General features: G+C 41.7%; 1 protein-coding gene across 1 annotated transcript in view; it reads right to left on the minus strand.

Moving 5' to 3' along the window:
* CFAP57 (cilia and flagella associated protein 57) overlaps positions 1-16,139 on the minus strand; it is a 77,998-nt gene that overhangs the window by 41,643 nt on the left and 20,216 nt on the right. The window contains exons 6-8 of the mRNA XM_089894796.1: positions 10,203-10,342; positions 9,250-9,415; positions 8,440-8,553 (exon numbers count right to left, since the gene is read on the minus strand). Of these exons, the coding sequence (XP_089750922.1) occupies positions 8,440-8,553; positions 9,250-9,415; positions 10,203-10,342 (420 nt within the window). The remainder of the gene's footprint in view (positions 1-8,439; positions 8,554-9,249; positions 9,416-10,202; positions 10,343-16,139) is intronic.

A 16,139-nucleotide genomic window follows, 5' to 3' on the forward strand; every position in this document is an offset into this window, starting at 1 on the left:
TAGGTCTGTGTCTTTATTCCTGTCTTACCCCTAGGTTCTTCATGACATTTTTTTCCCCTTAAATTCCATATATATGTGTTAGCATACGGTATTTGTCTTTCTCTTTCTGACTTACTTCACTCTGTATGACAGACTCTAGGTCTATCCACCTCATTACAAATAGCTCAATTTCGTTTCTTTTTATGGCTGAGTAATATTCCACTGTATATATGTGCCACATCTTCTTTATCCATTCATCCAATGATGAACACTTAGGTTGTTTCCATCTCCGGGCTATTGTAAATAGAGCTGCAATGAACATTTTGGTACATGACTCTTTTTGAATTATCGTTTTCTCAGGGTATATGCCCAGTAGTGGGATTGCTGGGTCATATGGTAGATCTATTTGTAATTTTTTAAGGAACCTCCATACTGTTTTCCACAGTGGCTGTATCAATTCACATTCCCACCAACAGTGTAAGAGGGTTCCCTTTTCTCCACACCCTCTCGAGCATTTATTGTTTCTAGATTTTTTGATGATGGCCATTCTGACTGGTGTGAGATGATATCGCATTGTAGTTTTGATTTGCATTTCTCTAATGATTAATGATGTTGAGCATTCTTTCATGTGTTTGTTGGCAGTCTGTATATCTTCTTTGGAGAAATGTCTGTTTAGGTCTTCTGCCCATTTTTGGATTGGGTTGTTTGTTTTGTTATTGAGCTGCATGAGCTGTTTATATATTTTGGAGATTAACCCTTTGTCCGATGATTCATTTGCAAATATTTTCTCCCATTTTGAGGGTTGTCTTTCCGTCTTGTTTATGGTTTCCTTTGCTGTGCAAAAGCTTTGAAGTTTCCTTAGGTCCCATTTGTTTATTTTTGTTTTTATTTCCATTTCCCTAGGAGGTGAGTCAAAAAGGATCTTGCTGTGATTTATGTCATAGAGTGTTCTGCCTATGTTTTCCTCTAAGAGTTTGATAGTTTCTGGCCTTACATTTAGGTCTCTAATCCATTTTGAGCTTATTTTTGTGTATGGTGTTAGGGAGTGCTCTAATCTCATACTTTTATATGTACCTGTCCAGTTTTCCCAGCACCACTTATTGAAGAGGCTGTCCTTTCTCCACTGTACATTCCTGCCTCCTTTACCAAAGATAAGGTGACCATATGTGTGTGGGTTTATCTCTGGGCTTTCTATCTTGTTCCATTGATCTATCTTTCTGTTTTTGTGCCAGTACCATACTGTCTTGATTACTATAGCTTTGTAGTATGTCTGAAGGAGGATAACTTCTTACGTATTCCACTAGACTGAGGCAGAATGTCCTTTCCTGGTACATGCCCTTCAGTAAACACTAATCATAGCTTTGTGGGAAAGTTAACATTCTATTTTCTCATATGCTTGCAAAATACTGAAGATGAAACATTCCCATTTCCATTTCACTTTATGAGTGTAAAGATGGAATCATAATAGCTCCTCTAACACTACAATCAACCATTGCTATGTTTTACAAAACCTTTTATTTTGAAATAATTATCTATTCACAGGGAGTTGCACAAATTGCACAGAGAGAGGGTTCTTCCAGATGGCAGAGTAAGTACCTCAGCTGACCTAACCCCCACACAATAAGGTAACTGTTAAAAACGATAAAAACAGTTATGTAAAGTCTTTGGAAATTGTCCTAAGGGCATGCAGCAAATGTAGAAACATTCATTCAGGAAAATCTCCTCAATCTCAGTAGGAACAGAGACTGTGGCATATGAGCCATAATCGGCTCCTTTACCCTCTTCAGCTTCAAACACTTTATTCCTGTGTACTCTGGGCAGGTGTGGCTCCCTTTCTTCCTGGATCTCAGCCTTTGGGGCTCCCTTTCCCCCTGGATCTCAGTCTTTGGCTATGGTTTCACCCTGGGAAACCTGCTGGTGTTTCTTATCCCCACCTAGAAGCTCTATTCCAGGCAGGCGTGGCCAAGAAGACCTCATCTTCCTTCCCCCAGCCAATTCCCACCTGTTGGTGGAAGCTCTACTCCAAGTGCAGGAGCACGAGAATACCGGTGCCCCGACTACCCCGCCCCAGCTAACTCATAGGGTGAGGGTTCCGCACCATGAGGGGGGAGCTGAAAAGATGAGGGATTCCACCCCCTTTCCACCTGCAAGTGCCACTCACGGAGTAGGGATGTCACTCTTGGAAAAGAAGGTCCCTACCCCCGGCTCTGGTGCAGTGGAGCAGGGGCTCTTCCCAGAGGGAAGTCAGCCATAAGACAAAGGAGCCCTACAGCTCTGCCTGAGGAGACTGGCTTATTTGGAACAGAGCATGGAGAATTCCATCCACGGGCATCATCTAAATCAATGGAGATCTAGGTGGAGGGCGATTAAGAGAAGGCTGGTAACTCCTTGATATAAGCAAGATGGCAGAACAACAGAATTGTAATAGAGAGGACAAGGGAAAGAGACAGTCAGGAGAGCCCTTCTGGGATCATAGACAACTCTGGGGATCGGGAAGGCTGTATGTATGTGCAAGGCTGCACCCACTCAAGAGCAATCAGAGCAGGATATGGGGAACACTTGAAAGCATCTCCTAAGCTGCACAATGACTCATTAACACAGGGCGGAAGCATCACAGGCACAAGGGGTTTAAACACATCTGACCAAACACTAACTGAGTACTAAGCAGCTGACCCAGGGGCATTTCCCAGGAAGTCAGGCTTACAAATAAAACCATGCTTATATCTGGCAGCCTGGAAGGCTGTGTGCATGGCTAAGGCTGCACCCTCTCAGGTACAATCAGAGAGGGAATCTCCAAACCGCTAGTCTCTGGCTAAACATGGAGCAAAAGCATAAACTCAATGAACTGTGACAGCAGCCTCTAAGCCAAACACAAATCCAACAGTAAAGGGTGAAAATCTAACTGGCTAAGGGGCCTTAAGCACCATCTTAGGTCAACCAGGGGCAAGCCCTAGGTAGCCAGGCTAAAAGATCAAAATAGAAAAACATCCAAGCAGAGACATCCGAGGCTGCCCACTGTAGGAGAAAAAAAAGATTTCTCAGAATTAGTTCAGCCAAGTTGCTAAACAAAACAACCAAATAAAATCTTTCTAGCCTTTTCCCCTTTTCGTATTTGTAACTCCGTTCTCCCATAGAGAGAGACTGGCTCCCATGAATTCCAATACGTTAATGGATTTTCTCAGTCTCCTTGTAAGTAACAAACCTGCTGACCCACTGGTTACCTCTTTGGGTGTTCCCATGACTACAGTCCTGTCAGCCACATCTCTGTCCTAGCTCTACCCTGTCTCAGTCCTAGCTCTACCTCTTAAATTGCATTTTCTAATTGTTTTCTACTATCATGTAAAAATGCACTTAAATATAGTTATTTCCAACAATATTCTTAGATTCACTAATTTTAATAGTTTATCTGCAAATTCTCTGAATTTTCAACATACCTGATTATGTCTGTGGTGATAGTTTTATTTCGTCCCGTCCAACCTTCATGCCTTTTATTTTGCTATGGCCTGAATGTCTGTGTCTCTCACTACCTCCTCACCCCAAAATTCATATTTTGAAATCCTGACCCTCAAAGATGATGGTATTAGGAGGTGGGGCCTTCGGGAGGTGATTAGGTCCTCAGTGCTTCCCTCATGAGCCCTTATAAAAGAGGCTCCAGAGAGCTAGCTTGCTCCTTCCACCATGTGAGGATACAAGAAGTCTGCAGGCAGGAAAGAGGGCCCTCTTCTGACCATGCTGGCACCTTGATCTTGGACTTCCCACACTCCAAACTGTGAGGAAAATTTTCTGTTGTCTATAAGCTATCCAGTCTATGCTATTTTGTTATGGTAGCCCCATGGACTAATACATAGTTCATTTCCTTGCCTTATTGCACTGGATAGGACTCAGTACAAGGCTAACAGAAGGCATCATGTATTGTCCTCTATCTCACAGGGAATGCTTTCATAATTTCATAATCAAGCATGCTGTTTGTTGTAGGTTTTCTGTGTCTTTTTTTTCTCCAGGCTGTATTTTTTTTTTTACTATTTATTTATTTATTTGGTTTCACTGGGTCTTAGTTGTGGCAGGCGGGCTCCTTAGTTGCAGCACGTAGGCTCTTTGGTTGCAGCAGGCAGGCTCCTTAGTTGTGGTTTGCCGGCTACTTAGTTGTGGCCTGCAGGCTCCTTAGTTGTGGCATGTGAACTCTTAGTTGTGGCATGCATGTGGGATCTAGTTCCCTGACCGGGGATTGAACCCAGGCCCCCTGCATTGGGAGCGCAGAGTATTACCCACTGCGCCACAAGGGAAGTCCCTGTAAATGTCTTATATAAGATTTTTAGGGACTTCCCTGGTGGTCCAGTGGTTGAGAATCTGCCTTTCAATGCAGGGGACATGGCTCGAGCCCTGGTCAGGGAACTAATATCCCACATGCCTCAGGGCAAAAAGCCTGCACTCTCTAGAGCCCGCGTGCCACAACTAGTGAGCCCGTGCACTGCTACTGAGCCCGTGAACTCTGGAGCCCACACGCCACAACTAGAGAGAAGCCTGCACGCCACAACAAAGAGCCCGCATGCTGCAATGAAGATCCGTGTGCCACAGCTAAAGACCCAGTGCGGCCAAATAAAATATTTTTTTAAAGTACCTAAAATATTTTTTCTAATATAATAAGTTCCCCATTATTTTTAGTTTGTTTTTTAAAATCATGAATGCATGTTAATGGTATAGATTTTTATTATATCTGGATTTATAGAGATAAGCATATGCTTTTTTATCCTTACTACGTTAATGTGGTATTCACTAATTGATTTCAAAATCTAAAATAACCTTGCATTCCTGGAATAAATCAACATGGTCATGCTGTATTATCCTTTTAATATATTGCTTGATTGGTTTGATGATAATTTATGTAGGACTTTTTATGTTCATACAAAAGACTGGCTTATCATTTTCCTTTCTTGTGATGTCTTTGACAGGTATCACAATTATGCTGACCTCCTAGAACAATGTTGGAAGTATTTGCTTTTTTTTTTTTTTTAATTCTCTAGAAGAGTTTTTTCAAGATTAGTGTCATGTTTTCCTTAAAACTTGATATACTTCTCCAGTGATAGTTTTCTTTGTCAGAAGGTTTTAAATTACAGATTCAATTTTTCTAGGAATTGTCAGTTCATCTATGTATTCACATTTATTTACATAAAGTTGTTCATAATATCTTCTTATGATCATTTTTAATGTCTGTAGGACCTGTACTGATATCCCTTTTTCATTCCTCACATTGGTTACTTATATCTTCTCTCCATCTTTTTTTCCCCTTAATCAGCTATGCTAAAGGTTTGTTCATTTTGAGTTTTCAAAAAATCAAGTTTTGTCATGTACCGCAATGTTCATTGCAGCTCTATTTACAATAGTCAGGACATGGAAGCAACCTAAGTGTCCAATGACAGATGAATGGATAAAGAAGATGTGGCACATATATACAATGGAATATTACTCAGCCATAAAAAGAAACAAAATTGAGTTAGTTGTAGTGAGGTAGATGGACCTAGAGTCCGTCATACAGAGTGAAGTAAGTCAGAAAGGGAAAAACAAATACTGTATGCTAACACATATATATGGAATCTAAAAAAAAAAAAAAAAGGTTCTGAAGAACGTAGGGGCAGGACAGGCATAAAGACTCAGACGTAGAGAATGGACTTGAGCACATGGGGAGGGGGAAGGGTAAGCTGGGAAGAAGTGAGAGTGGCATGGACATATATATACTACCAAATGTAAAATAGATAGCTAGTGGGAAGCAGCTGTATAGCACAGGGAGATCAGCTCAGTGCTCTCTGACCACCTAGAGGGGTGGAATAGGGAGGGTGGGAGGGGAGACGCAAAAGGGAGGGGATATGGGGATGTATGTATATGTATAGCTGATTCACTTTGTTATACAGCAGAAACTAACACACCATTGTAAAGCAATTATACTCCAATAAAGATGTTAAAAAGATAAAAATTTAAAAAAAATCAAGTTTTGGCTTTGATGATCTTCTATTGTGTGAATGTTCTCTGTTTCATTAACTCCTGCTCTTATCCTGATGACGTCCTTTCTTTTGTTTTCTTTGAATTAATTTGCTGTTCTATTTCTAATTTATTGAGCTGGATGGTTATATCACTGATTTTCATCTTTTTCACTTTTCCAATACATGTATTTAATGTCATAAATTTCCCTGTATGCATGGCTTTAGCTGCATGCTCCATCTATATTTTCTTTTGTTTTTGTTTTTTCTTGCAGTATTACACATGTAAGCCTAACATATATCCCTGGTTGGAGACAAGTGTTATAAATTCTTGTAAAGTGATGAAACATGGCTGCTCTCCTGGGTTGGTGAGGTAGGGCCTCCTATGGGAGTGTGCATGGTCCTGGAAAGAGCATCACATTCACCTGGCGTGCTTTCCTCCGCATCTCCACAGTCACACTGTTGGAGCTGAGGAAACGCAGCAACTCTCAGTACTGCTTGTGCTTAACAGCACTTTTGCTTGTGACCTGTTAATTGCTAAACTCAGTGGTCACTTTTTAGTATTCACACCCCACTCTCTGACATTTAATACCACTGACTACTTTATCCTTTTGGAAACCAGTTCCCCGGCTTCTTTGATACAATTCCTCGATTCCAGGTTCTCTTTGTACCTCATTTGCAGTCTCTCTCTTCTTTACCAGTCCCTTAAATGTTGGTCATTCATCTCCTGCCCAAGATCTCAGATTCCGCATGAGCCCTTGGTGATCTAATCTATGCCTCTGACTTCTACTGACTACCACCTAATCCCCTGAATTGGAATTTTTAGCCTTGACTTCTTTCTGACCTCTGCACTCATATATCACACTCCTGGACACATCAAATATAACGTGTCCAAAATGGAGCTTAATATCTTTTTTCTCTCTGTCCCTACTACTAAAGCCATGGTTTAGTTCCTAGCTCCTTTTTCACCCTCATTTCCTAGCTGATCTCCTTCACTCCAACTTCCCTCCCCTCTAATCCATCCTCAGTACTGTTTGGAGAATTATCTTTCTGATACCATTACTTCCTTTCTTAAATCCTTCCGATTGTTTCTCATCACCTACAGACTAATGTTCAATTCCTTGGCATGGCATACACACTCCATGGTGCAGCAGACTTCTCCAGCTCCTCCTTCTATCACTCTTTAAATGTGCCCTATAAACCACAAACCACCATCCTATTCTATACTCCCATTCCTTCATCTACAACACATCCTGCTGCTTAGAATGCTTTTCTTTTCCCATTGCTTGTTCTCTCCAAATTCATCTGCTGACTTCTTACCCTTTCAATCTTTAGTCTCTCCGTTTTCTGCATGCTCCATATCTACTTTATCTTTAGGAACTACTGGTTTTACTTCCTAAATATCTTTTGAATCCATCCATTTCTTCCTATTGGTACCACCTCCATCCTGGTCTAAAATACTAATCATTTATCATGTAGATAACAATCTCCTTACCATTTCCACTCTCGTCCTTTTCAATACAATCTTCATTCTGCAGCCAAAGTAATGTTTTAAAATGTAGATATGGTCATATCATTTCTTGTCCTAAAAGTCTTCAATGATTTCATGGAACAGGAAGGATAAAGTATAAAATCCTTAAAAGGCCTACAAGGTTCCATGAACAAGGTTCCATGAACTTGGGTCGCTGCTAACCTCACCAATCTCAGTTTCATTGCTGATACTTATGCTTCAGTCTCACAGATGGTTCCTCCTATACCTTTAGAAATCTCCCATCTCAGGGTCTTTGTTTATTTATTTATTTTTGGCTGCTTTGAGTCTTTGTTGCTGAACATTGGCTTTTCTCTGGTTGCAGTGAGAGGAGGCTACTCTTGGTTGCGGTGCGTGGGCTTCTCATTGTGGTGGCTTCTCTTGTTGTGGAGCATGGGCTCTAGGCACGCAGGCTCAGTAGTTGTGGTGTGTGGGCTTCAGTAGTTGTGGCACGTGGGCTCAGTAGTTGTGGCTCACGGCCTCTAGAGCACAGGCTCAGTAGCTGTGGCACACAGGCTTAGTTGCACTGCGGCATTTGGGATCTTCCTGGACCAGGGCTTGAACATGTGTCCCCTGCATTGGCAGGCGGATTCTTAACACTGTGCCACCAGGGAAGCCCAGGGTCTTTGGATCTCTATCTGCAATGATTTTCCCCACCAGCTCTGTCTGATTAATTCCGAGCCACTCCTTAGGACCAAGCCTTCGTGAACATCCCAATTTCCCTCATCATGCCCACTCCTCACCACTTCCTCTCATAACAACCCATATTTTTCTTTCATTGAGTTTACTATAGTTAGTACTTAAATCTGTCTGTGCATTTGTTTTATTGTCATTTCCCCCAACTAGACAGGGACCTTCGAGGGAAAGGAATCACTTCTCTTTTGTTCACTTATACCCCATTGGCTAGCATGATGCTTGGCTCTGAGTCCTTGTTTCCTTGGACGCTGTTCACTCACTTACCTTCCCTGTGTGTCCTTTCAGATTCGAGATGTTCTCCAGGCTGGTGGTGGAAAAAATGTGAATCACATTCCCATTGACTGCAGCAAACAGGTGACCTCCATTGCTAAAGCAACACTACCAGGAAATACAGGAAGAGAGCAAGAATGAAAGACAGTAGTCTCTCTGGAGGTTACAGTTGAGTTCAGGGTGAAACCATGCGTAGGATTGGGAATCAGGGGAAGGTGCAAATAGGACTGAGAAGTGCTGACATCTTCACTTTCACTATTCCTGTAGCTCATATTGGCCAAGATGCTGACATTACCACGTGCACGAATCATGAAGGTGCTTGGGTCAGAGAATAGAACACTCATTTTGTCTGCAGAAGTTTCAGAACAGGGGAGCAATTCCTCAAATCACTGTCTTGATTCCACAACTCATCTCAGGGGGAAATCTGATGGGCTATTTTCTCTCCCTGTTGCTCATTTTCCCTGGCCCCTCCCAATCGCCAAACTCGCCTTCCCAGCTGTGACTCCGATTCTGTGATAACTTTCTTTTTAATGTTTTTTAAAAAAATATTACTCCACAGTCACAGAGTGGACTGATCACAGGTGGGATCTCACATGGTTTGGTTCAGTGATATATTTGGTGGGCATAAAAGAAAGAGGATAGAACCAACATACTCAATAAGTTTGGTGGGAGAATTGGATTTCTTTTTAAGCCACCTGAATTCTCTAAGACAGTCTTTGGTCCTACCTCCCCAGTTGTGCTAGTTCTTGATATTTCAACTCTGGCTTTCCAAGAAACTGGACCTTTATCTCCAGCAGTTCTTACCTCTTTGCACCCTCTGACAGAGTATTCTTTGAAAGAACGTATATCATCAATGAGTAGATTCATAAGGCGTAGTTTGTCAGCAAACCCTACGACAACGTAGTGTCCAGATGGGTGAAGGCTGATTGTATAAGCTTCTTCTTGGTATTCCTTAAATAGTTCCAGGGTGCTGTGAAAAAGATAAATTATTGAATATAAGTCTAGCCCGCTGAGTCCCTCAAGTCCTCCATTGTATCTGGTACATATTTTTATCCTAGCGTTTGAGATACTTTATTACTTGCAATTATTGGTGCCTCTTTTTCTAGATTTTGGTTACTTGAGCATAGTGTCCAGCAATGAGTATGGCAAGTAAGGGGACTGAATATGGCATTGTCTAGACATGTTGAAGGCACAGCTCCATTTAGATTTCCAAATCAGAAGTATTGCACAGTTTTTTTTCCAGCAGCCCCAGCAGCTATATACAAGAGCAAAGAAGTTACGTCATGGGGCCAATCTAGGCTGGAGATTCTCAAGGAAGCTGTGCCAGGAGGATAAAATCACTGGGAGCTGAAGGTGGTTGGGGCAGTGATCTGGATTCAAAGGGCAAATCAATGGTCTGGAGAGCTCCGTGGGGCAAAAAGCAGGTCTAGTGGGGGTGAGGGGATAGGGAAGCTAGAAGGACACAGGAGGGTATGTAAGGACGGGAGATATTGGGATGTTTCTTTATGTCCCACGTGCCAAGCATGGTGTCTGGCACGTAGCAAGCACTGAATAAAGTATAAAGTGATTTTCTAGCTCATGCAAGAGTGAAAAGTAAAGAGAATAAGGTAGTTTGACTGACTTGATTAAAAAAAAACTTTTCCAACAGAAAGCTTCTAAGTAATTAAAATTTCAAACCTCTAATTAAAATAATTCGCATGGAAAATTTAACAACTGAAATCGTGCATATCACAGTAGCAAAGCCTTTCACTCCTTACTTTGATTCGTAATTCCAGATGCGAACAGACCGATCCACAGAGCAGGTGGCAATGAGGGGTTTGCGGATGCAAGTAGCTAGACCAGTGATGGATGCTGAGTGTAACGGGTACATCAGATACTCAAAGTGGGCAGGCTCCCCCTGGAGAAATCATACAGAATGAGATCGGGCAGAGGAAGCAAAAGGCTGGTAATGCACTCCAGCTCTCATTACTACTTATGGACGTCCATTAGCCCAGATGCACAGAAATCAGGCTGTGGGCAAACTGCTTTAACATTATGCATATTTTCCTATACCATTATTATTTTAAAACATCATTTTAATGGCAATAAAGTATTTTATTCTATGAATATACCAGAATTTAATTTATCTATCCTTCTACTGTAGGAACGTTTAAGCGGTCTCTGATTTTTGTTAGTTAGGGGTAACACTAGGCTAAATATTCTTACATGTAAGTCTGTGCTCCTCTCTGATTACTTCCTTAGATACTGTAGGGTAAGTGCCTGACATTAAGCTTTTGAGTCTCAAGGCAACTATTTCAAAGGACATCCATCTTGAATAAACATATTGCCAGTTGTATGACACAGCTACCAGCCAAATAATCTGCCAAGGAATTAAGCCGTCCCCACCCTTGAAGATCCCTTTTGCAGAAAGTCCTGGATAACTTAAATAACTGACTTCTTGAGTGACCCCACTTTTCTCTTCCTGTGGCCTAATTCTCACTCTCATGGCTAAATGACCATTAAATCAACAGTGAACTCGCAAAACCCTAGACACCCCACCTTCAAATCTTAATAAATGCAGAGCCCCAGGCCCACCTCTCTCTAACCATGGCCTCACTGTGTGGCCCTTGGGCTTGCTCTGTACCCTCCAGGACCTGTGAGTAAGAAATCTTGTTCCTCAAAGTTCCCTGATGGCTTTTTTTTTTTTTTTTTTTTGTGGTACGCGGGCCTCTCACTGTTGTGGCCTCTCCCGTTGCGGAGCACAGGCTCCGGACGCGCAGGCTCAGCGGCCATGGCTCACGGGCCCAGCTGCTCTGCGGCATGTGAGATACTCCCGGACCGGGGCACGAACCCACGTCCCCTGCATCGGCAGGCGGACTCTCAACCACTGCGCCACCAGGGAGGCCCCCCTGATGGTTTTTGATGAAGTACATCCTACAATCACAATAGGAACCAAAGGGCCAGTCAGGCCACAGCATTGGCCCTGGTTGGGGGAGTGTATGTGGGGCCTTTGCTGGGAGTAATACCGCTCCCGGGGAGGGCCTCCGGCATTCCTAGCTGATGGCATCACCACCAATAGGTTGGGACCCACACAACAGATATATTTCTAGAAGTGGAATACAGGGCAAAATGGTGTGAATGATTTTCAAGATCTTAATGAGAACTCCCAAATTTCTCTGCAGGGAGACTATGTTACTCCACAAGCAGCAGCAAGGAGAGTTGGGTGAATGATTTGAAGTTAATATTTATCCTATTGCACTGCTTGTGTAGATTCCAGGTGTCTGTCATCAGAGACATTACACCTGGGACACCTGAATGAGGAGTGATGACTGGGGAGTTTAATGAGGTGTACATACTTTGTTCACAGGCCAAGGCAAAGGCTGAGCTGGCAATCCCCTCAAATTCAGACGCTTCCCTTCTCTACTGTGTCAGAAAGAGGTGCTGGGCTGGGGTGGGGGTAGGCACAGATTATTCCCATTCTTCTCCATCTGCTTCCCCTTCTTTCTCCAATATCTTCAATCTTGCTGTCTCTACTAGCACATTTCTATTAGCTTTTTTTTTTTCCCCTGAAGGATGAGCAAGAACTAATGTGGGGAAGGGGACAATATAAGAGTGCCCCAGGCAGAGGTAGGAGCATACTGAAGCCTTTTGGCAGAGGGAACATGCAGACTCATGGTGATCAGAAAGGCCAGTCCTATCAGGTGGAATGATGGGATGGGGCTGCGGAGGGCAGCCTGGGCCAGACATTGCCCAGCCCTGTGCACCTAGTTCAGTTCTTCTCAGAGCACCAGGAAGCCAATGAAGGATCGCAGCTGTGATGACGGTGGAGGTGGTGGAGGATGTGTATTTTGCGATAACCACATCTGGGATTTGAAAAGATCACTCTGGCAGCCAAACAGAATATAAATCAGGTGCTGGAGGGCAGAGTGTACACGCACAGACAAGCAGGAAACTTTTCCAGCCTGGGAGAGAGAGTGGAAACACTCCCCTCCACAGAAGGTCCCACTCTCTGGTCTAGTTCTCTCCTCCCTACACAGCCTTCCTTCTGAGAGGCCCTGCCCACCAGCAGGGAGAGAAGCTCTATGCAATGAGCTCACCCTTCTGCACAGAGAAAGTGGACAGACTGGAGATCCAGCCATCAAATTAGTCCTTTCTGAGTCCTTGTGAATGAAGTGTCCCCAGGTGAAATGATAAAAATGTCTTAGTTTGGGGTATACAACATAATGACTTATATATTACCCGACAAGCTTTTAAGTACACTCAAATTCCTGTTATGTTAAAACAAAAGCAATTCTCTCTTTTCCGCCATGTCTCTGCACCTCATTCTATGAGGCCAGTATTACCTGGATACCAGAAGCAGATAAAGGCATCACAAGAAAACTACAGAGCAACATCCATTATTAATGTAATTTGTTTTTGAATTTTATTTTATTTATTTTTTTATACAGCAGGTTCTTATTAGTTATCCATTTTATACATATTAGTGTATACATGTCAATCCCAATCTCCCAATTCATCCCACCAGCACCCCCCGCTCCCCACCACTTTCCCTCCTTCGTGTCCATATGTTTGTTCTCTACATCTGTGTCTCAATTTCTGCCCTGCAAACAGGTTCATCTGTACCATTTTTCTAGGTTCCACATATATGTGTTAATATACGATATTCGTTTTTCTCTTTCTGATTTACTTCACTCTGTATGACAGTCTCTAGATCCATCCACGTCTGTACAAATGACCCAATTTCGTTCCTTTTTATGGCTGAGTAATATTGCATTGTATATATGTACCACATTTTCTTTATCCATTCATCTGTCGATGGGCATCTAGGTTGCTTCCATGTCCTGGCTATTGTAAATACTGCTGCAATGAACACTGGGGTGCATGTGTCTTTTTGAATTATGGTTTTCTCTGGGTATATGCCCAGTACTGGGATTGCTGGGTCATATGGTAATTCTATTTTTAGTTTTTTTTTTTTTTTGTGGTACGCGGGCCTCTCACCGTTGTGGCCTCTCCCTTTGCGGAGCACAGGCTCCAGACACGCAGGCTCAGCGGCCATGGCTCACGGGCCCAGCTGCTCCGCGGCATGTGGGGTCCTCCCGGACCGGGGCACAAACCCGTGTCCCCTGCATCGGCAGGCAGACTCTCAACCACTGCGCCACCAGGGAAGCCCTATTTTTAGTTTTTTAAGGAACCTCCATACTGTTCTCCGTAGTGGCTGTATCAATTTACATTCCCACCAACAATGCAAGAGGGTTGGTTCCCTGTTCTCCACATCCTCTCCAGCATTTGTTGTTCGTAGATTGTCTGATGATGCCCATTCCAACTGGTGTGAGGTGATACCTCACTGTAGTTTTGATTTGCATTTCTCTAATAATTAGTGATGTTGAGCATCTTTTCATGAGCTTCTTGGTCATCTGTATGTCTTCTTTGGAGAAATGTCTATTTTGGTCTTCTGCCCATTTTTGTATTGGGTTGTTTGTTTTTTCAATATTGAGCTGCATGAGCTGTTTGTATATTTTGGACATTAATCCTTTGTCCATTGATTCGTTGGCAAATATTTTCTCCCATTCTGAGGGTTGTCTTTTCGTCTTGTTTGTAGTTTCCTTTGCTGTGCAAAAACTTTTAAGTTTCATTAGGTCCCATTTGTTTATTTTTGTTTTTACTTCCATTACTTGAGGAGGTAGATCAAAAAAGATCTTGCTGTGATTTATGTCAAAGAGTGTTCTTCCTATGTTTTCCTCGAAAAGTTTTGTATGCCCAGCCTTACATTTAGGTCTCTAATCCATTTTGAGTTTATTTTTGTGTATGGTGTTAGGGAGTGTTCTAATTTCATTCTTTTATATGTAGCTGTCCAGTTTTCCCAGCACCATTTATTGAAGACACCGTCTTTTCTCCATTGTATATCCTCGCATCCTTTTTCATAGATTACTTGACCATAGGTGTGTGGGTTTATCTCTGGGCTTTCTATCCTGTTCCATTGATCTATATTCCTGTTTTTGTGCTAGTACCATACTGTCTTGATTACTGTAGCTTTGTAGTATAGCCTGAAGTCAGGGAGTCTGATTCCTCCAGCTCTGCTTTTTTCCCTCAAGAGTGCTTTGGCTATTCGGGGTCTTTTTTGTCTCCATACAAATTTTAAGAGTTTTTTGTTCTAGTTCTATAAAAAATGCCATTGGTAATTTGATAGGGATTGCATTGAATCTGTAGATTGCTTTGGGTAGTATAGTCATTTTCACAATATTGATTCTTCCAATCCTAGAACATGGTATATCTCTCCATCTATTTGTATCATCTTTAATTTCTTTCATCAGTGTCTTATAGTTTTCTGCAAATAGGTCTTTTGTCTTCTTAGGTAGGTTTATTCTTAGGTATTTTATTCTTTTTGTTGCAATGGTAAATAGGAGCGTTTCCTTAATTTCTCTTTCAGATTTTTCATCATTAGCATATAGGAATGCAAGAGATTTCTGTGCATTAATTTTGCATCCGGCAACTTTACCAAATTCATTGATTAGCTCTAGTAGTTTTCTGGTGGCATCTTTAGGATTCTCTATGTATAGTATCATGTCACCTGCAAACAGTGACAGTTTTACTTCTTCTTTTCCAATTTGGATTCTTTTTATTTCTTTTCTTCTCTGATTGCCGTGGCTAGGACTTCCAAAACTATGTTGAATAATAGTGGAGAGAGTGGACATCCTTGTCTTGTTCCTGATCTTAGAGGAAATGCTTTCAGTTTTTCACCACTGAGAATGATGTTTGCTGTGGGTTTGTCATATATGTCCTTTATTATGTTGAGGTAGGTTTCCTCTATGCCCACTTTCTGGAGAGTTTTTATCATAACTGGGTGTTGAGTTTTGTCTAAAACTTTTTCTGCATCTATTGAGATGATCATACGGTTTTTATTCTTCAATTTGTTAATATGGTGTATCACATTGATTGATTTGCATATATTGAAGAATCCTTGCATCCCTGGGATAAATCCCACTTGATCATGGTGTATGATCCTTTTAAAGTGTTGTTGGATTCTGTTTGCTAGTATTTTGTTGAGGATTTTTGCATCTATGTTTACCAGTGATATTGGTCTGTAATTTTCTTTTTTTGTAGTATCTTTGTCTGGTTTTGGTATCAGCATGATTGTGGCCTCATAAAATGAGTTTGGGAGTATTCCTTCCTCTGCAATTTTTTGGAAGAGTTTGAGAAGGATGGGTGTTAGCTCTTCTCTAAATGTTTGATAGAATTCACCTGTGAAGCCATCTGGTCCTGAACTTTTGTTTGTTGGAAGATTTTTAATCACAGTTTCAATTTCAGTGCTTGTGATTGGTCTGTTCATATTTTCTATTTCTTCGTGGTTCAGTCTCAGAAGGTTACACCTTTCTAAGAATTTGTCCGTTTCTTCCAGGTTGTCCATTTTATTGGCATAGAGTTGCTTGTAGTAGTTTCTTAGGATGCTTTGTATTTCTGCAGTGTCTGTTGTAACTTCTCCTTTTTCATTTCTAATTTTATTGATTTGAGTCCTCTTCCTCTTTTTTTGACGAGTCTGGCTAATGGTTTTTCAATTTTGTTTATCTTCTCAAAAAACCAACTTTTAGTTTTATTGATCTTTGCTATTGTTTTCTTTGTTTCTATTTCATTTATTTGTGCTCTGATCTTTATGATTTCTTTCCTTCTACTAACTTCGGATTTTGTTTGTTCTTCTTTCTCTAGTTCCTTTAGGTGTA

This window comes from Delphinapterus leucas, chromosome 1 (assembly GCF_059928025.1).
Source record: "Delphinapterus leucas isolate spDelLeu-1000000601 "Yukka" chromosome 1, BTC_Dleu_Yukka2, whole genome shotgun sequence".
NCBI lineage: Eukaryota > Metazoa > Chordata > Mammalia > Artiodactyla > Monodontidae > Delphinapterus > Delphinapterus leucas.